The sequence below is a fragment of the Pyrgilauda ruficollis genome, unplaced genomic scaffold (assembly GCF_017590135.1).
Source record: "Pyrgilauda ruficollis isolate IOZ18807 unplaced genomic scaffold, ASM1759013v1 scaffold48, whole genome shotgun sequence".
In the NCBI taxonomy this organism is placed as follows: Eukaryota; Metazoa; Chordata; class Aves; order Passeriformes; family Passeridae; genus Pyrgilauda; species Pyrgilauda ruficollis.
In genome coordinates this window covers 7,621,540-7,643,585 of record NW_024526377.1, presented here as the reverse complement: position 1 = coordinate 7,643,585, position 22,046 = coordinate 7,621,540, and the positions used below count along the sequence as shown (strand labels likewise).

Sequence of the window (22,046 nt, the reverse complement as noted above, 5' to 3'; positions counted from 1 at the left end):
TCTTATCTTCTCTGCCTAAATCTGAAAACACTTGTGTTGTCCTCCTGTCCTCCTAGGATCAGGCCCCTTGCTTGAATATAAAATGAGAAGATAAGTTTGATTAATCATGTCTTTTTTATCTTAGGGGGAGAGGGGTCCACTTGGCTTTGAAGGTCCCAAAGGTCAAAAGGTCAGTAATATGTGGTAGTTCATTTGGTTAATAAAAACAGCAAGAGCTAGACAATTTCAGAGTAAACTGAGGATTTGAAAATTTTCAGAAATGAGAGTCAATTTAGTATATGATTAAGTTTAGACAGTTTTGGATGAGCCTGGGACTGCAGAAGTTTTTTGTGATCTTTTATCTTTAATTTACGCTTGCATTTAGACTTCTCTTTTGCTGCTTTATGTCATTCTTAGAGTAAATGTGTTGCAAACTACCATTTTTGCAAGCTACTCTTATTCACTATGTCATGCACAGCTTCCATGGCAAGTCACCTGGAAACAGAGGTGCTGCTGCCAAGCTGTGCCTTTCTCAGCAGTAATGCACGTGCATAGTTTAGGTAGCAGCCTTCCAGTCACACTTCAGAAAGTTTCCTGAGACTAGGAGTAAAGGATCAGTCTCAATCTTTTATCCTTAGCAAGACTGTCTGAGTAATGATGTTAAATATAGGCCACTTCCCTCAGTATTCTTATTCCTAGATAAAAGGGTAGGAGAGTGGTTGTGATGTCTGCTTCAAGTTTCACAGTGCAGCCTTTGTATTACCCTGCCTGTTCTGCAGGCCTCTCTGATAGACACGTGTGCATTCAGCATAAACACATTTTCCTTCTGTGCCTGGTCACAGATTGGTTACAGACCCATGAGGCAATAGACTCAAAGGGAGCATTTGTACAGGAAGAAAACAGAGTCACAACATGGCTGGAGAGGTGAAAGTTGGTGGTGTTGGTGGTTCCCAGTTTTACTATCTGCGAAAAGATGTTTGGGGAAAAAGTTATATTCAAAACTATTTCCATCTGAATCACTTCTGCAAACTGAGTCACTGAATTTATACCTGTTTGGTGAATAACTGACTTGCATCCCATCAAAAGTCACTCAGTTATTATGAAAGACTGTGGAAGGGGAAAGGAATAATCTATGGGTTTTGGAGGGTCAAACATCTTCATTGATGTGCTGTCTTTTGGCAAAGCTTGGTCTGCTGTCTGCAGAGAGAAGTTTAGAGATAAGAATATGCCTTTTGGAGGCTGGGATGAAAGAACATGGGCTCATTACTGCTCAAATGTGCCTGTGCAGACAAAGGTTCCTTATGCCTCCATGTATATATAAATAGGAGCTTTCTATTTTAATCCAATGCAGCTTAAATAGTGATGGGCTATTTTAAGGAACAGCAAAGCCATGACTGTTGTGAGGAGGTTGTAGAAAAGACAATGGTGATAATGATAAAAGGGCCCTGCAGCAAGATCCCATTGTCTTCCCCTGCTTTGCCAAGGTCTGTGTGCTGCTGAGGGTGGCTCTGTGTGTCCCATGGGTCAGTACTGGGGTGCAGGACACTCTGGTGGAATACAGAGGAGTGTGTCTACAAGCACAGCATCAGCAGGTTTTCAGGAACAGGCCCCAAAAGATCTGCCCCACTCCTGCAGATGTGAGTGACTTTTCCCTGGCTGAAGAGGTTTGAGACTTGCACACAGACAAGGCAGGACTGTGTCACAGTCTCAAGGACATGGGGATGATGCCATATAAATATGGGATCTGACAACAATTTAGTATAAATGTGATGATTTGAGACAAATGATTTAGCTTCTCTATCTGCTAAATAAGGCGAGTAGTAGGTTTTTCTCCCAGCTTGCAAAGATGTTGTGATTCAATAACATATACCACTCTTGACAGCAGTTTTTACATTGCTATTGCCAAAGACCAGCTTGTCACAGTCCTTGCTCTATGTTCAAGAATGAATTTTAGCTCTTCTCCTCTCTCCTTGCAACATTACTGAGCTACCTGGGCTAAAATCTTGCCCTTGGCAAGGAATTCAGTGCTTATTTGCAGCTTGCCAACATTATCACCTGGTATTTATTAAAGAAAGATGATGTGATTCTGATCTTCTCTAAGTTTTCAAAGGCAGGGAGAAACAGGAGAGCTTGCAGTTATCAAAAAAGTGGAAAAAATGTCTGGGAGATAAACACCTCTGCCTCAATGGGCCACACTGCCAAAGTGAGGGTAATGCATGGAGACACAGTTGATGTGTTTTGGAATGAGATATGGTCAAGGATCGTATTGGGAAACAGCTAGGCAGGAAATAGCTGTGGCAGAACTGGCTAATATGTCTGAGGCTGGGTCCTATTGATAAATTTTAGATGCTAATGACAGCCCAGTCTGATGTATTTTCCTTGCACAGTCCCTCTGCAGGCTGTGTTGTTTGCAGGCAGCCAGGATGGCTGGTTGGGGCACTGGGCTGATGATAACAGGCTGCTTCTCTCTTCCAGCACTGCTATTGATCCAAGTGTAGACAAAAATCCTTGCTCTGTGAGATGTGTTTTTGCCCACAAAGAAATTACAATTCTTTCCTGCCATTGTGAAGTTTGTGAAGTCCAGTGTATTAGACAAGCTCTGGTAGGATGTATCTTTTCCTCCAAATAAGAAAGGCTTCATACTTTCAGTGACTTATAAGAGATGGTCACATAAAAATTTTTATTAGTTTTACCACAGCTTTTTAATTGACCATGACATAATTTTTGTATATATGCTACTTGCTCTGCGAGTTTTCTTTCTTTCAGCAAAAAACAAAGCAGAACGGTTAAAGAAAGAAACTTTCATATTTCCGGTGCTTTCAAAAGCATTTCTTCACCTGGGAAAAGAAAGGATGATCCTGGCAAATGTTTTCAGTTCCTGGTTCTGCTAAGCACTTTTTTTTTTTTTTTTTTTTTTTTGAGGAGGCATAGATCAGGATAAATTTGATAGAAACACAAAATTAAATCCTGCTGTGGCCCATGTGGGGAGATTTGGGGAGAGCAGGGGTCATCAGACTTACTGATGCTGTGGTGGTACTGGAGGGTCCTGCTCCAGGTCTGAGACTTTTTCAGCTTGATGTTAAGTTTGTACTCAAGTCACAGTGCACAAATAGGTGAGCACATTGCATTTTAAGTGAGAGATGGGGTGCTCAGCACAGCACACTTCTGGTTTGCATATTTTGGGTGAGAATCAGAAAGGAGCTGGGCAGAGGTGTGTGGGCAGAGCCTTCTGCTCCCCAGCAGCTCCCAGTGCTAGAAGAATTGAAGGAGCTGGTGGCAGCACAGCACATGGCCTTAAACCAGTCCAAGTAGTGGACTCTGCTGGTCCTACCTCTAGTTTTGAGACTGCAGAGCACTGTGTAAAAATGATTTACGGGTATTTTTTCTGCACTTGCTGGGTTTGGCACCACCTTAAGTTCTGTATCTGATTAATATTCATGAAAATTTGGATCTTCTTTGATTCTTTATCCCTTTTACCCCTGTCCTTTTTAGGAGAAAAGTGAAGAAAAAGTTTTGCTTGGTTTTTGATCAACAATTTTTCTCTTTTGCTCTCTATGCATGTCCTTCTCCAGTTATAACCTTTCCAACCATCATAAATTGTACCTTTCCAATTGTCTCTTTTCTATGTTACTCTCCCTCTCTCCCACTGGAACAAGCAGGAAGAATGACTGTGTGTGCTGCACACTTGTGGGAGGGAAGAAAAAGCTTAGCTGATACTGAAAATTTAATGTGACTGAAAACAAGGGATTTGGATTGAAAAAAAAAAAACCCAAAAAACCTCTAAAATCTTAACAATATTTTCAGATTATTTTTTGCACATTTTTGGCATGTACCCTCTAGGCCTTCTGCAAAGCACCTTTGCAAATATTTCCTCTCTTAGTAAAAAATAAGGGCTGTTGAAATACTTCACAGGAGAAAACTCTCTGCCTTGCCAGTGCACTCCAAAGGCTTCTACCTGTATTTTCATATGAAAAATAGAATAGAAAATCAATCTGAAAATGTGGATGTTCAAGACATGCAATTAAGTACACCCAGTCGTTAGGGCAGGAGCTGAAATCTTGGCTGTAGAGACTGGTGGAACCAAAAGTGTCCATCATTTCAGTCAAACCCTTGTTGCATCACTTTCCTTCTATGTCTAAGAAAGGAAGGAATTAAGTATGTGATATTAACACATTTTCTATTTCAAGGGAGAAAGAGGCATCCCAGGGCTTCCTGGACTCCGAGGAGAGAAAGGAGAGTCAGTAAGTAACAAATACCCAATGATTTTGCTAAAGGAGATGAAAATGTAAGTAGTTGTTTTCTGCTTTACGGTGAGAACCTGCTCACAGCGTTGTGTGCCCTCGTCAAAGCTGTTCCCTCTGCTGGACCTGAATCCCAGGAGGAACCTGGCACTCACTGGCCTCTCTTGGAGAGGGCAAATGGAGGTTTCATCCCTGGGTACAGCTGATAACTGACTTAATACTGACCTTCTAATTAAGTATGTAACTTGGATGCACTTGATTACCACAGCTGCACATCTGCTGGGGGACAATATGAGACAACTGAACACAAAGAAGATGCAAATCTCTCTTGACTTTTTACAGACCAAGACACAGCCTCCCCCAGCTGTAATTAATGCAAATGCCAGGCTGAGATTTTAGGCAAAAAAATCTTTAACCCTATGTAAAATTCATTCCAGGAAGCATTGTTGGCAACTTTGCTTTTGGAAATATAACATCATGCTCTTCCATGAATAAAAAATGTTTTTTCTGGCTGCAGTAGGAGAATTTGGGATAAGTTTTTAGTTTAATTTGTCACTGAATTATTATCAAGGAATTATGCCCATAGAAAATTGCTTTCCCCATAGTAGTTGTGAACTAACTTGTATGTCTGTATATAAAGAGAGATAGATCTTGGATGCATAACAAGGAAAACATGAAATCTGTATATGTAGTGTTGTTTGATATCCTTGTTTGCAAATTTACATTTTCCCCTCATTTTTTTTTTTCATTTCTAGGGCAAAGCCTATGGCATAGGAGTAAAAGGAGAAAAGGTAAGCTCTAATCCTTCACTGGTCCAACAAATGGGTTGCTTGCTGTTGCCTGCTGTAGTTCAGAGGTTGCTTTTGGATTGCACAGGATACAAAAGACATGACACAGTTGGATCTTTGTCAGGAACCTTTATGTCTCCTTCTGCAGACAAGCTTTTGAGTGTTCATTGCTTTCTCCCCTTTGTGTTCTTTGAATTTCTTTGTGCATTGACCATGGAAAATCTGATCAAATTGAAATCATAATCTTTGCTTTGTGTAAGCAGCAGTGAGTTCGTGGAGGATAATGCACTAAAGAAATTGGCCGGAAGGATGAAAAACAGAAGGAAAGCATAATTTTGAGTTTATTGAATTTTTCAGCAGGATTAAATTTGGCTTATGAGAAGTCTGTCATAGTCTTTCTTCCAATTGGATCTTTTCATTAATAAACTGAATGAAAAAAAGCTGGAATATTTTTTTACTTCAAATATTAGGCAAGACAGAGAAACAAGACTTGGAGGTTAAAATTGAGGATATGAAATAACCACTGAAAATTCCTGTGTTATCTGTCTTGGAAAACTCTTTCATTGGTGATCAACAGTGGGAAACAAGTAGCAGGACTGGATTAATTTGCATTTTAAAAAGATGGTGATTTCAAGGCAGTTTTGGCTACAAACTTTCCATTCTGCACAAAAAAAAAAAAAAGAGTCTCGATGCCTAGGCTTCAGAAGAGAATTAGCTCTTTCTGTCTGTAGCTCTGTATCACACCTGGCTGAGGGTGTTTTCCTTATGATCAAAATGAAATTTCAAGTTGCAAGGAACAATGGAAAAAGATTGACCGGGTAGGAGATGAACATATTAAGGAAGAAGTCAAGGTTCATATTGAAAATGAGATTAAGAATCTGTTGAGATGTTTTTCAGGGAATCTGTGGCTACTCAATTGCTCAGAGAATTTCAAACAATATTGGATTGTGATTGGAAAGGAAGAATGCTGCACTAGAGAGAACATGGCATTTATGCCCATTGCAGCTTCTTATTTTCTCTTTCTATGGTTATGATATATTGATTGTATATAGTGGTAATTCATCATGTGAAATTACAATCGAAATGCCAGTTGCTCATGACAGGAAATTTTATTGAGCCAGGCTAGAAACATGGGGGCCATAAAAACCACATCTCTGCATTCAGTTTCCTGCAGTCTTTCCACTGACAGACACTATTTGGCCTTTGAGACTCAGGATTCAGCCTTTGGAAACCAGCTCGTGTTTGGCAGGTGGTGAGAGCCAGCAGTGTGGTGGGAAACATGATGTTTACAGTATTAGTTGTGTTGTAGTTGAAGCAAGTTCTTGTTTTCCTATGTTTTGAACTCTGCAGAAAAATGTCAGAAAATATCATTCCATCTGTATTATTTTCATGCACAGAGAAATAGGTTTGCAGATCTGGAGGGGAAAAAGTATAGAGATGTCACAGTAGGTGCAGAGCTTCTTCAGCTGGAGTAGCCAAACAGCACTGAGTGCCCAAAGAAATGTTTAGGCTTGGAGGATGCTGAGTTTATGGTCAGCTTGTTGTGTTTATTTGGTAACTCTGCCAGCTGAGGCAGCTTGTTCTTATCTATGCAAGGAGGGTTTATGGGACCCAGGATTTTTGTGCCCCATGTGCACCCAATGGCTCAGTGTCAGTGCTGTTCCTGATGCAGGGCAAAGATTTATCAGCTCTATGTTGCTAGCTTGATTAAAAAGAGAGCCTCAGGATACAGAATCATAAAATCATAGACTATCTCAGGTTGGAAGGAATCCATATGGATCATCTAATTCAACTCCCTGCTCCTTCCAGGACTACTTAACCTAAACTGTGTATCTAAGAGCACAATCCAGATGCTTCTTGAGCTCTGACAGGCTTGGTGCTGTGACCATGTCCCTGCACAGTCAGTTCCAGTGCCCATGAAATAGCCAGAGCCACAGGGAGCAGGGCTGCAAGTGCCTGCAATGCCAGTTACCATCAAAGTAGAATAACCTATGAAATTAAAACCTTCTCAGAGAGGAGAACACCTCGAAGGAGAGGATTCACTTGTCTCCTTTGTTTGCCTGCTGTGCCACAATGTCTGCAAAAGCAGTAATTCTTGTTTCTTTCTTATTTTGGCTGTGACAGGTTTGTTTCCTTGATTTATATGGACATGAGCCAGTGATGGAAAGCTGGATCAGAGATGCTGGACTTTAGTAACAGCTGCAGTCTGTGTGGTTGTTGCCATGCATGTGCTGTGGGATCCTTTAAAAGGACGAGGCTCACATCCTAAATCTTCATGGAACAAAGTGTTCTCACCTTTGAAAAGACCGAGATGACAAGATTAAAATTACCCCCTTACTATAGTCTTGCTCTCCAGCTGTGCCAGTGCCAAACACCTGTCAGACCATGCTGTTGCCAAGTACTGCTTGTATGGCATTTATGTGAGGTCTGAGGCATTTGTCAGAGGGAAAATCCTGTGCTTTTCCAGAAGGACAGGAGAGGTACTGGCCTTGCTTCTCCAGGTCATCACCTTGGTTATATCACCAAGTTAAAGCCAAAAGGATGCTTGTATTAGCATAGATAACATGTCAAGCACATCATTAATGGCAAACCCCAAGATAATAGCAGCTGTGGCTGAAAACCTAATTCATGTTGACATGAGGACTTGTGTAACTTTTAAACCCAGGAAACTCACTGTGATGGTTCAAGCAGCAGCCTGGCATCTCCTACCAGGCCTAAATAGCTCAGAATGACGGAGCATGCTTTTTTTTTGTACAGAAACCTGCATATGCAGCCAAGTTATTGTGCACAGATATATAAAAAAAGAAAATACCATAATGCGTCTACAGGTGTCCTTGTAAACCACTCTCAAGTGGATTTCATAGAGAGGTGGGATTCACCTATTGCTGCTCTGTATTTGATCTTAAATATCCATTGTTGACTGTTGCCTTTCAGCCCTTGGAGTTCTTAATCCCTTTCACATTAGATGTAGTCTGCCATATTTCTGCTCATAAATCTGTGTCCCTTTACTGTGTGTTCATTCACTATTGCAAATGATTCTGTTGTTGAACTGATGGTTATACGTGGGTAAATATCCAATTCTGTAACATCATCACCATGAAAGGGAACGCTTTAGCTTTGTTCTGGAGGTTATTCAAGTGGCTATCTGCTAAACCAAATAGCCTGATTCTGGAAGGGTTGTAACTCACATCTCACATCTCTATTGATTCAAGAGGAGCAGGGGCAGGAGAGGAGTGAGGGCAATAGGAGCAGCTGGAGATCATTTTTGAGGATGATTCAAGCAAAAGGGGGTTTCAGTAACTCGATCCAAGTCAGAGAATTCATGCCTGACAAGGGAGGTACTGTAGAGCATGAGGTCTGCATTCCTGGGGCACAGCCATCCACATCATGAGCCAGCCCTCCTAATGCTTCCACACAAAATTTAACTGGGAAGCTCTCAAAAACTTCTGCCTTTGTCTTGCAAAGGACTGAGCATTATGCAGTGGTGCTGAGACACCCTTCCAGCTTTCCAAAGGCCAAGAGCAGTGAAAAGGTTCTGCAGGCAGGAAGGTGCCTGTAGATGTGATGACTTTAGGGGGAGTGAGACACATCTGTCAAACTTTGAGTGGTATGGAGTTATTAGTGACAAATTATTTTTCACTTTCTTCTGTTGTAAAACTGAAGGGAAGGCAAACCAAGCTACCTGATAGCAAGTTTAAAATGAACAAAATGAATTTGCTTTTCATCCAGCAGGTATTGAAACACCTCTTTGCAGACTGTTCTGGAGGTTAAAATTTTGTGTTTGAAACAGTGCATATAAGTTAATTAGAGAGAGACATCTGTAAACCTCTGGTGAGTACAAAGACATTCTCTGCTTCAGGATGTCAGTGGAGCTCTGCAAAATGTAATTGGTGACAGGACAGAAGCTTTGAGAAGTCTCCCCTGAGGAGAACTGAGGCAGATGGGCCAGGAGCTCACTGCACCTTTGTCTTGACTGCTGGTAGCTGTTCTTAAGACTTTTGTATAACTCTTGAATATTCCTAACACCTTCCTTGCCCAGAAAGGGACAGAAATTTCCATTGTTTGTTCAGGGCTTAGATCAACACTAAGCCCTTCACAGGTGTTGAAGAAGAGTAGGAAGCATGAGAAAGGTGTCATTAAACAAATGGATCAAGTGATCACTACTATGATTTTTCCACAGGAAACCAATTAATCAGAGGAAAAAACTCTAACCACGAGCACCCATCTTTTGCAGAGGTGGTGGATGAACGTTTCATTATGTTTTGCACTGGGACTTCCCTCACTAATGAGTTTCCAAGAGTATCCAGGCTTTCCTTTTGTGCTTTATCTGTTTTCCTTCATGCTAATAGTCACACAGGCAGCAAAGAATATGAGAAACAACTTTAGCAGATAAAGTCTATATTCTCCTTGCAATTTTTTTTCATGCTAATGACTCTGATAAAACGCAGAAGGATTTTTATAGTATTTCTAAGGAGAATAAAATCTCTGAAGTGGCTTGGCTTATTAGAGATGCAGTGACTGCAAGGCCAAGCATAGAAAAGAAAAGCAGGAAGATATTTCAGGCTCTGGGCTAGACTGTAAGACATCCCGACCTGGAACTTGGCTCTAATGACCTTGAGCAAAGCAGCTAGTCTTTGTTCCCCCAAAATTAAGCTGAAGAGCCTCTTTCCCTCCAGGTCTGTATCTCTTGCCCAGGATCGCTAGATCCTTCAAACAAAGGCTTTGCTTCCCCTTCCCTTCTCTTCCAAATTGGAGTTATTGCCATTTTTAAGGCTTTTGGAAAAGCTGTGGAAATCTGCTGTGTTAGATACAGTGTCTCCACACACAGCCCTGTGCCCTGTCTGCCCGGAGGCAGCTGAATATACCAAAGGCCTGACCTGAAAGCCCTGTTGCTTTTTTACCCCTGTGCTGTGCTGTCAGCAGGACTTAGCAAATTAGCACAAGCACTGTGCCTTTAGATCAGGGATGGCCAGCATCCAGCAACCTGGGACACAAGAAAATGAGTGCAGCTCTGCCTGCAAAAAGTGCTGCAGGCTGGTTCAATGGAGAAAGAGAGCTTTCGTCTGTGTGTGTTTTAAGGGATGCATTTTGGGACCAGGAGGATGGTGTGTGTGATTTACTGGCAGGTAAAGCTCACACTGGCAGGTAAGGCTCAGGCTTGCAATGATATTTTAGACTCAAGGGCCAGAGGTGAAAGCTTGAAACTAGCTTCAGTACAAAGGAGGGGAAGCAACCAGCTTGAACTTCTAATAGCAGGATGTGTTGTCTGAGCTCTTAAATGATGTGGGGCCTAAGCTTACATGAACCAAGAAATAGTCCTTATTCCTGCAACTTCCAAATAAAGCAGATTATCACTTCAAGAGATATGTGTCCTTTTAATTGCTGAAATGGTGAGCCCAGTGCAGGGAAGATGCTCCAGTGAGGTTACAGACCTTGCCTGGGCTGCTGTGGTGTTCAGGTAGTGTCACCAAGTCCCCAGACTCACAAATGCCACCCAGTTTACCCAGGACTGGAGAGCTGAAGGGTTTCCCCAGAGAGGCTAAGGCAGAAGCAGGCTGCAGGAGCCTTGGCACATCAGCATCCATTCTGGCTCCTTCAGTGAGCACTTCTTGACAGTAACAAAATGGGAAAACATCTCCAAGTTAAGAGATAATATTGAGTTGAAATTTGAAGACAAAACAAAACCCCAGTGCCCTGTCACTGATGTTCCCTGGAGACAGTGGCTATGGAAACACTGCCTCCTCAGGGTTGAGTTCTCGTGTTCTTAGTGCTCAGGTCTTCTTATTTTATTGCAGAATAAAAGGTAATGTGAGTAAAACTGACCTGGTAAGGCAAAGTAAAGCACAATCTGCAGGGATTTTTTATATGTATGTTTTGGGTTTGTTTTTGGTTTGGATTTTTTTTTTTTTTGGTGCTGGAACTGTTCTTTGGCTCAGAAACTATTCTTAGCTACTGAGTGCTGGTTAAGAGCACTTAAACTCTCAGTCCAGCACTTAAACATCTGTATAATAATACCTCATGTACTTCATAAGGCTGTCATGCAGTTCACTGGAGTTTTTCATATCTGTGATTTCTTGTCAGAATCCTCATATTAAAATGTGAGTTCTAGTAATGTTACTATCTGCGTTACTCATTGTGTTCTGAATCCTCTTGTGTATGTGGCCAATTTTGGTCTGCATGCTGAGTATTTTTGTGTTCCCTTAACTGTAGTTAAAGCACATTTTTCAGAGCTAAATAGCCATGGTTTGATGGAGTTCTTTTTCTTAACCATAATTAGAGGGTTTTAGATAAATTCTGTGGGTTTCTGTGACCCAGAATAACAGCTGCAAATTGCAATAAACAACTCAAAGTCAGCTCACATAGTTATTGTGATTGTGACAGCTTAATTCTCAGCAGTGTAAGAGTGCTAGTAACTTGGTTCCTTTTTTTTTTTTTTTTTTTTTTTTTTTTTTTTTCCTTACATAAACTTAGAAAACATGTATTTCTTTTTAGCATTGCTCCCTGGCTAGCAGGTACATTGCTGGTACGCAATGACATCTACTGGCAGCCAGAAGTTCGCAAAGTCCTCCAGCACTTGTTTCTTTAGAGGATTTCTCTGCCAAGATCCACTGGCAGCGAGGAAAGGAAGCATGTGAGAGAGATTTGCCAGCTCCGTGTTTCTTCTGAAAATAAACAGGGAGGATGTCTTGATTCAGTAATTGATAAATCTTCTTGTAGTGCAGGATGCTCCTGAGAGCGATATTGTAGTGGATAGGTATGGATTATCTGCCTGTTAGGTGGGGAATAACACAGCTTTCCCAGCAGCCTGGAGCACACCCTCTGAAGTGCAGCTCATAGCCCAACAAATCTCAGAGCGCTGAAGCATCACACAAAGCAAGTTGCTATCACTGGTCCATCAAAGGTATCCTAAGCATTCACTGCCCTTCTTCCTGCTGGTTAATCTCTCTAGTTATGCAGATGGGTTTTCCCCTTTCCACTCATCAAAGATCTTGCTGGGCTGTTCCTGGTTTTGTGGTGGCTGAGAAGGTGCAGGAGCCTTGTTCATGGGTTCCCTGAAGGGGCAGGTAAGGGCAGCTGAGACAGGGCAGCACTGCATTTTATGCTGTTCTTGACTTGCCCAAGTGCAGCTCTGGACACCTTTAATTACCTGTTCTGGGTCTCTCAACCTTTTTCTTAAGCACTACCTTGAGATTTTGTGTCTCCCAAAGCCCACAAGGCCTCCTGTCTCTGGCATTGGCAGGAAGATGGTGTTTTGGGTCTCAGACCCTGCTGAGTAATAAATGTACACATAGTACTAAGTGCCAGATGAGGAAAATGTGAGGTTTTTTCATGACAAAAGTTTGCATGTGGACCCTTAGTGGTTGTTATTTCAAGGGTATCTGATACATTTGGTATTGGGAGTAGGTTTGGGTCTCTGGAGACTGAGGTTTTTCTGTCCTTGTCACTGGCTCCAAGGAAGATCTTGACCAGAGCTTTTGCCCTTCCCGTACACCTCAGTGTCCAAGTAAAAAGGGAAGAAGGATCATTACCTTTGTCATAACCTCTGAGATGAAAATGACCTAGGGAGCAGCACCACTTCATAAAGAAATAGCATAAAATAAAGAAAAAACAGTTTGGGTTGGAAGGGACTTTAAAGATCATCTAGTTCCAGCCCCCATGTCTGGCTGGATCAAAGAGATTTATAACTTTGGCAAAGACTTGACTGAGCAGCCTCAGGTGTGTTTGGCAGTGAACAGCAGTGCATCACTGCAAGTTATAAGTAGGTGGTGATAAGACTTTAGGCAAACGTTCTCTTCATTTTGGGTATGACATTTAAAGAGAGGTGTGGAGAAATACTGCTCTAAAAGAGCAATGAGAAGAATGATCAGTGGTTTGGCAAATTTACTCAGCAGGGAGAGATTTAAAGGAAGGGACTCTTCAAGGAGGAGAGGAATCATGGACTAGATGATGCAGTTAATCCTGAGGAAAAGTTTTGTACATATTTCAGGGAGGCACCAGAAGATAGACTGAGGGGTGAATGTGGAATATCAGTAGCAGAAGATGTTAAGAGCAGATCAGCACCAGAGTTTGGAGTGCTCTGACACATTACTCCTCTGCCCTAATGAGCTCTTCTTGGAGCTACTGAAATTGTTGAGGGATATGTGGAGATCTGAAGCATCAGGAACTTCCCAGAAGCAAAGCAAATGAATTTCATAGATTATTCTTGCAAGAAAAAGTATCAACCAGTATGTGTCAAATCATCCACAAGACCAGAACCATTTTCTATGTACTTTTTATAGATGAAAGGACTTTAATTTATCAATGCCATGATACATGACTGGAATATTTTTCTGTTTCAATGAACACTTCCCCTTGGCAAACTGTTTGTCTGGTCATGAGTAATGTCAGGTGCTGGCAAGGAGCATCAACTTGTGCTTTAAGGCAAAGAAGTTTCTGGAGCAGAGTTATGTTTTTCATATTTTAAGGTTTCTAGGAAATGGGTCTTTAATTGAAGACCCTCTAGCCCCAGCCGTGCAAACAAGAAAAAATGAACTTTTGGGATCTTTTAGTCCTGCTTCTGCAAATCCAACTCATTGTAGTCCAGTATATTTGTCAGGCTATTCCTCTGTGCAGTGGGATTTTAGTACTGATTGTTTCCAATTACATTTTACCTCCTATTCGTTATGTTCAATCATAAATAGCTCTGCAGACTCTTGACTGTTTCTTGAGTGTTTCAGCAATTGTTGAACAGGAGTATTTCAAACAGAAGAGCTCCCTCTTGTACTCCCCTGTGCTCTCTGCTGCAGAGCTGCTTTCTTTAGTTACATTCTCCACTTTGCTCAGCCTGGGCTGGAGATGAAGCAGAAGTTCAGGAGCTGTCAGGGGTGTCTGACCACCCCAGTCCCTCAGCAATCACCTACTTAGGGAGTGAAGCAGTGTCGTGGTGGGGAAGCAAATAATATGAAGCTGATGGACAGGATTCCAGGCACCAATGACAACTTTGAAGTCTTTAGGATGTTTCTATGTTATTCTGAACTCTACACTGACCTTGATGACTGTACAGCTCTGCCACATGAGTGAGCTGTGATGCAGCTTTTCTCCTGCAGTACCAAGCTTATAGGTGACCATGTGTCAAATTAGCTACAACCCAGATGTTGCTTTACCTATTTTAATGAAAATTTGGAGTAGCAGTTTTCTTGAGAGAAAGATATCTGTTGGAATCTCTGAAAAAATGGGGCATCTGCTCTCTACAGAAGAACCATGATCATAAAATGGATGGAGGGTCAGAAGCCTTGGTGGGGCATTCATGACATTCATTATAAGGTTCAAGGGTTTAGAGAGCTTTTGAAAATTAGTATCTCCTGGGAAAGCACCTTTTGGAGACAACTGAATTCTATGTAATGGATTAAATAAAATCTTTCATACATTTGAAATATAAAACCCACAAATAGTTATCATTTAAACAGTTGTTTGCACTGGGCTGGATTTCCTGATAGTCCTGCAGAACCTATGACTTCTACTGACCCCTGTGTATCACGTCCACATTACCATCCTGTTTATTAAATCAGAATATAATATGAAGACCCAGAAGAGAAGATTTTCTTCATTTCTTCTTCTTTACTTCAGCAAAGTCCAAGTTGAGATTAATGTCTTACTTTATGTGGAAGCAGAAGATTAGGCCAGCTTTGGTGTCAGTTTTGCCAAGATATTAACAGGGCTTTAGGATTATTAAGCAAATAGAATCCTGCATTCTGAGGACTGGAGAATGGCAGTCATTTGTGCTGTCTGGTCAGCTGCTTTTGAAAATGGAGTTAGGTGACATATATCCACTGCAGCTCTGCCTCTCAGCTGATCTGCAGATCATCCCTGGCTTTTAATGAAACCCTGGTCTTTGCCCTGCCTCTGTAAGAAAGGAAAAAAACAAAACAAAACAAAAAAAAACCCAAACCAACCAAACAAAAAACAAAACAAAAACAAAAAAACCAACCAACCAACCAAAAAAAAAAAAAAAAACCCACCTCAAAATTTACAGTATATTTCAATAAAATATTTCTTATGTCATTGGTTGGTTCCCTCAAATAGAGAAACCCTGAAAAGAAAGATGTTGCATTCTTCCAGACTGTGAGGTCTCTTGGAAGTTTTCTAAGACATTTGAACCCGAAGACCCCACTCAACATCTCTTCTCCCACTTCATGTGACTCATCAAACACTTCTAACAATTCAGTGTGTAACCATGGATCAGCAGTAGGACAGCTACCCATCATCTCCTCATTTATTCTTCATGAACATCAATCTGCCAAGGTAGATGCAGGCTAAAGAGCCAAGAGAAATAATAAATTTATGGTTAAGGCACTGACCTGGGTCACAGGGAATCTGGAGTGAGTTTCTGTCTTTGCCCCAGACTCTGAGACCTTTTGTCTGTCCTCTCTTGTGTTGTACCTCTGACTGATCACCCTCGTGAGGTGACAGCAATATTACAGTTGCTGTAACCCCCTTCTCATTTCACAGGGATGCTGTGAAGTTAATTAACAAAGGAGAGAGGGGGGTGTTAATTGTGAAGTGCCACCACTCCACAGTTCAATTTTACTTGTGTTTCCATTTCATCTTGCCCAGTTGTTCTGTTTCTCTTCAAATCTTGATATTTTTTTCTCCTACTTTGGCTCCAGACCCCCCAGTTTATGCAGCTGCCAACATGCTGGGTGTGTGATTTGTGAGGTTCTGCTTGGCAGAGTTTTTGCAGGTCTCCCAATGACACCTCCATTGACATTGTGTGACAGGGTTAGAAATTTTAATTTCATACCAGGTTAGAAAAGTGGTGCTTTTGTGTGAGATGTAGACTAGTTTGGAAGATAAATAATGTATGGAATTGACCTTAGTAAGATCTGTCTTCTGTTGTCTGGTCTGTATGCTGAAGGAAGAGACCAGTGATTTATTTGAATTTGACAGGCAAATGAGAAACTAACCATGTGTTTTTAACTGACTTTTTCCCTTTTTTTTTTTTTTTTAGCTTGCTCTTATTTTCATTAGCATAGGCCACAACCCAGAGTTGCAAATAAAATATGTGATTATAGGCCACAGCTGTTCTCAAGTTAGAAGAAATATTTGTAAACTTGGCAGCTGCTTGAGGAGCTGCAAAGGGAGGAAAGAAAACCATTTAAATTTGAGTGGGTTGCTTAACAACATCACTGAGGAATTCTTCCTTTATGTGCTTCTGATGTCTCTCTAGGATCAGGTAATACTGAATTGTTCTATTTCTACATCTCTCCTTATACCTGCAGATTCCTTCCTTCTCTGTTTTAGGTCTCTTCATGAAAAAACTATAATGAGGTTGGATATGGCAAAATCTATGCTCTGGTTTTTCCCACTCTGATGAAATAAATAATCTAGCAATTAAGGTTATTTCTTCTGTAATTTTATCATTATCTCCACTCAGACATAGCAGGATCTACACAGGATGTTGTACTAGTTTTTGACTGGGGTGGAGTTAATTTTCTTCATGGTGGCTGGTATGGGGCTGTGTTTTGGATTTGTGTTGATAATGCAGAGATGTTTTTGTTATTGCTGAGCAGGGCCCACACAGAGCCAAGGCCTTTTCTGCTTTTTGTACAGCCACGCTGGGGAGGAAATTTGGGGTGTTGGGAAGAGACACAGCCAGAACAGGGGATCCAAACTGACCAGAGGGATTCCAGATCATGTGACATCATGCTCAGTGTATAAACTGAGGGGAGGAAGAAGGGGACATTTACAGTGATGGTGTTTTTCTTCCCAAGTACCCATTACCTGTGATGGGGCCCTGCTCTCCTGGAGATGGCAGAACTCCCGCCTACCCGTGAGAAGCAGGGAATTTTCCCCTGTTTTGATTTGGTTGTGTGCTTGGCTTTTGCTTTCCCTATTAAACTGTCTTTATCTCCATCCATGAGTTTTCCAGCTTTTAGACTTCTGATTCTCTCCCAGATCCCACTGGTGGGTGAGTGAGAGAGTGGCTGTGTGGGGATTGGCTGCTGGCTGGGGTTACACCATGGCAAATGTGGATACAGTTTGGTCACTGACCATAAACATATGGTATTCCATAAACTGTGGGTAGTGGGGCTCACTGTAACCCACGTGAGGTGAATTTTTGCACGACCCACAACAAATTAGAGGTACATGTGCATATGGTGAGTATCACCATATGGGGGGATCACCAACCTGGAGCTGGCATGGTCTGGTAAATCCACAGGATGCTGATGTACCAGGAAGACATCCTTCCTCAAATATAGAAATTGAATAATTCTGCTGATGTACACAAACTAACAAAAGAACGTCTCTGAGTGTGCCTGTCCTTACCCAGATCACCTATTTTTTTTTTCTGGCTGAAGCCAAGAGGAGTATTTTTATTCTTCATCACCCCAATATTCTGTCTGCAGCAGCTGACAGTTGCCTGTGCTTTGAAGTTCCTCATGATGTGGAATTTCCTTTGGTCCACTGAGTCTGGATAACCCATGTGCACACATGAGCCCTGCTCTGAGTCCCTGGAAGAACAGAAGCAGTTGTTACCCCTTGCTTTGTATCCATTGTGGGGCTCTGAATGCTTCCATTTAAAAGCAAATACAAAGAAATTCAAAATCCTATCCTTTTTACTGAATTCTGGTTAAACTTTTTGTTTTCAAAAAGTATGGCTCAGAAAACCTTGCTATTTTTTTTTCTTGCAAAATTGTTATCAGTTCTTTGAGAAAAGAATGATGGAGCTTTCAGAATGACTTTTCTAGTGCTGTATCCTTAGAGCTTGCTTAAGAACTTCCTAAGCCAAGCTTATTTGTTACTGCAAATGTCATATTTGTTACTGCAAAATACCCCAGGTACCACTACCTGCACATTCAAGTTTTTTTTCCACAAAACTATTGTAAAGAAAAAAAAAAAAAGGCCACCCCATCTAAAGTGTAAAACTACTCCAAAAAATATAGGCTAAGCCTAAGGGAAGATGCCTTAGAAGCTACAGTCAGTTCCCCTCTTTATCAGTAGCCTCTTCTTTTGCTGGTGCTTCCCATTTCCCAAGTCCTTGTTACCCTCCTATTCTGGTCCTGGTGTTTCTCCAGAAAAGGACAGCCTTTGAATTTCAGATATTCATAACATACATGGGTGACAATAGCACTGCATGGCATAAACAGCTACGTGTGGTTTACATGTCACCACCTGATTCCTGTTGTGTTGAAGCTGGGAGTGCAGCCAATCTGTGGGAATACAGGATTATTTTAATCCTTCTCAGTGGCACAACCAGGTCTGGCCTTTGTGCAAAGAATGTGACGGACTTTTGTTCCCCAGGGACAGCTGCCAGAGCCTACCTGTTGTCCCAGTGTGTTTCATCCCAGAGCATTTGCAGGCAGTGTCTGCCTGGCAGTTACTCCACTGCCCTGTGCTCTCTGACTCTGCTCTTTCTTTTTCATGTTTACACAATGCTTGCAATTTTAGATGGTCAAGCAAATGGAACAGACTGCCCAGGGAAGTTAAGGAATCACCGTCCCTGGAAGTGTTGAAAAAAACATGCAGATGTGATTTAGTGGTGGACTTGGCCATGCTGGGTAAATGGTTGGACTCAGTCTGGGAGGTCTTTTCTGCCCTTAATGATTCTACTGGAAGTCAGCAAAAGGGGCAGAAGCAGGAGCTCTTCCCACTCTGTAGCACTTCCAGTGGTGGTTCCCCAGGGGATGTTAAACCTGTCTCTAGAGTCTAGGTTCTGTGCAATTTTCTCCTTGGAGAAAAAGTGGGAAAGCTCGTGGACACTCTCCTGTCCTGCATGAATATTTCTGTGAGCACTGTGCTTCAAACTTACTGACTGCTCCTAGGATTAATTTGTTCAGCTTTTCCAAGCTATTTCATGGCAGAAAAAGAAAAAAAAAAAAAAAAAGGCAAGAGAAGACGCTAATTAAGTGGACATTATGCAAACTCCTTTTGCTTTGCAAAGGAAAGACACAAATTGTTCTCCTACCTGTGTGACACACTTTGCCATGGAACAGGAGTTCCTTTAAGTAATATTGACCTCTTAGAGCAAATTATTTCCTCAAAAATCACGTTTGCTATTTGATGGGTTTTCTGTCTCATTAGAGAGCCATTCCAATATAGCAGAGCTGATTTTTACCACCAGCTGCACTGCAAATTCTGGAGTGCTTTGTGAAGGTTCAGTTACCAAGAAATGTGATTACAAAGACTTTAATTTGCATATACAGGACAGATACTTTTCAGATACTATCTTTTGTTAACTTTTAAGTGCCAAATACATCTATAAATAGGTAAGGCTTGATTTTGACACTATTGTCAAAATAGGTAACCTTGCCCTAGGAGTACATCCATCTAAGTCTGTTAGACTAGACTTATGGGAAAAAAGTCAGAAATAAGATTGCTAGTGGTAGAATTTGGCCTAAATTTATCTACATATTTAGGTAGTCCTTATGTGTGTGCAGACCACTTGGAAATGTATGCATCAACTTCTTAGCCAATTTAATGCTCTTGCAAAAGGATTTTTCTGTGCTAGTGAGTTTTCACAAAAGCAGATGGGGAAAAAGCTCCCAGTCTTTTGTCCTACCCAGTCTTTTGTCCTAATGAGAGTAGCTAGAGGGAAAAAAATCCTACATTTGAATTTTTCCAAAATTTTCCATGTCAATTTCCATACCATTTATTTCAATTTAAAAAAAAAAAAATCCATGGCATTGGGAACTTGACATTGTAGTAGGCTGGCCATGCCAAACTTCAAGTTCTTATGCCTTGGAATATGGCAACAGGAGGGTTTCTCAGGGAAGTGTTGCTGTGCTTCAAATACTTTTTTTTTTTTTAACAAGGGTAGGTCTCTATAATCTTTTACTTAGAAAACTGCTGGTTCTGGATGGTAATTACAAAAAGGAAGGGAAGGAATGCACTGGAATGGAAAACTGAAAGTGAATCGTCAAGTTACAGGCAACTGAGCACAGCATTGTTACAGTGAGGGTGAAAAGCTGGACTCAGTTCTCAAGAGATGACAACTGCACTGTCTAAAGTACACAGATAAACCACAGAATGATATGGCATTTGATATGAGGTATTTCTTCCATTGGTGTTGTAGGGTGAAGAAGGCTTTCCTGGCTTTCCTGGACTGAAAGGGGACAAAGGAGAAAAAGTAAGTCCAAGTCTTTATTAATTATACTCTGAAAAGTTTAAGAGTTTATAAAACTGCTGTGGAAGTCTAATGAAAACCAACCCTACTCTTTCACCTCTGTATTATATTGTGTTTCATTTTGTGTAAGCAAGGTGCTCAGAAAAGGAGACTGTGATGTTGTAGTGTTTTTCATCAAAGTGCATCCTAAAGTTTTTTAATCTATTGATGGTGCTTAGCCACATTTGACAAATGTGTGGAGAGCTCAAAGGCATGAGCTTTGCCTAAACTTTGTAAAACTCCAAAATACATAAATGTAATAGAACAGAACTCAGTGCTACTACAGACAGAAACACTAGAGTCTCTTCAATATGAGACACGGAAAGCCAAAGATTACTATGCCTTTACTTGCACTGAACATAAATAACTTTTGGACTGTGGTGGCCTTTAGCTGCTTACTGCATCATCATTTAAAAAACAACAACAACAACAACAACAACAACAACAACAAAACAAAACAAAAAAAACCCCAAAAAAAAACCCAAAAACCAAAAATTAAATCCAGTACTGAGATAATTTTGTTGAGTAGTATTGACTTTTGACACATTTGTTGAAAATCCCTTACTCAAATCCTAGTTTGCAGGAGGAATTTTAGGAAATTAAACTTTTTCCACCTCTTATAAAACAGCAAATGTTCCAGATCACAGGCAAGATACCTCTCCAAGTAACATACAACAAACCAGCCCTGTACAGTCACAGCCTGCAGTGCCCATGTCTGTTTCCCACTTGAGCCTTTTTTTATAACACACCTAAGACAAAACTGCTACAATGACTGAAAGTGAAAACACTAAGCCTGTTCTTCACTGTGTGCTGACTTGTCTGTTGTTTGTTCCACTCTCCATCTGTTCTTTAAATTGCCAGCTGCAGGCAGAAAACTTGCTTTTTCTCCACATTTGCTGCTGTTCCTGTTAGCTAGGGAGCTACCAATCTCAGCATATTCAGTTCCATTCATCCTGGTGCACAGGAATATTTTAAATGGAAAAAAAAAATCTTAATTTAACTGGTGTTTGGCTTTCTGTTTCTTTGTTTTCTACACCTTTGCATATTCACAGCTCTGGGACTCACTTCCCAGTGGCCAGGGTCATTCCTGAGGACTGCTTCGGTACATAAAGGCTTCTTTTCCGTTTGCTTTTAGGCTTACTGCTTAAGTATATTATAGCTTTGCCTAGAGGCTTGAGCTTTGGGATGAATGTTGTATAATCAAGGAGGAAAAAAAAATTAAAAATGCAATTTTTGAGACAATGAAATGGTGAAGAGAGAAGCTAAGATAAGGTGATATTATAATATTAAGATGACTCAGTTGTTATGTGTCTAATTAGCTCCAGAGCTTTTATATTAATTTATTCTTAAATGAGTTAAGTGGACTAGAGTGCCTAGTTCCTCATTAGCAGCTCATCAATCATCCCTAGTGTGTTAATGTCAGCAGCAGCTCCTCCAGGAACTGTAAATAATAAATGTTTGTGTTGAAATGTTTGCTCTCATTTCTTATTCTTCTCTAGATGTGCTACTCGTGTCACTGCACTTGCAGGGGTGTTAATGCTGTGCTGATGGTAACTCTGTTGTTGTTTCAGGGTTCCCTGGGCTCACCTGGCCCCCCTGGGAGGGATGGAGCAAAAGGAGATACCGTAAGCCTTTTTGTTCCTCCCTTGTAATCCTGCTTTTCAGTGCGAGGCAGGCATTGGGCATCAATCTGCCTGGAGTGGAACACATCTGGGGGATTTGTGCGGTAGTTTTAGGAGCAGCAGAAACAAATGGCAGGAGGTTAATGGCCTCAAAACTCTCCCTCACATGTTTGCAGCCAAGGCAGGTGTCCTATGGATTAACCATGGCTGGAGGCTCCAGGGCAGCTCTGTTATCATTCCTTAAGGAGGGAGAGGGAGCAGCCTGTGGTTTGGG

The 22,046-nt window shown here is 41.2% G+C and overlaps 1 protein-coding gene across 1 annotated transcript in view; it reads left to right on the top strand.

Annotated features, from left to right (window-relative positions):
* The window catches only part of COL22A1 (collagen type XXII alpha 1 chain), a 196,093-nt gene that overhangs the window by 67,004 nt on the left and 107,043 nt on the right, over nucleotides 1-22,046 (top strand). Inside the window, exons 9-12 of the mRNA XM_041479400.1 lie at nucleotides 125-169; nucleotides 4,167-4,220; nucleotides 4,976-5,011; nucleotides 21,722-21,775. Coding sequence (XP_041335334.1) covers nucleotides 125-169; nucleotides 4,167-4,220; nucleotides 4,976-5,011; nucleotides 21,722-21,775 — 189 coding nt within the window. The remainder of the gene's footprint in view (nucleotides 1-124; nucleotides 170-4,166; nucleotides 4,221-4,975; nucleotides 5,012-21,721; nucleotides 21,776-22,046) is intronic.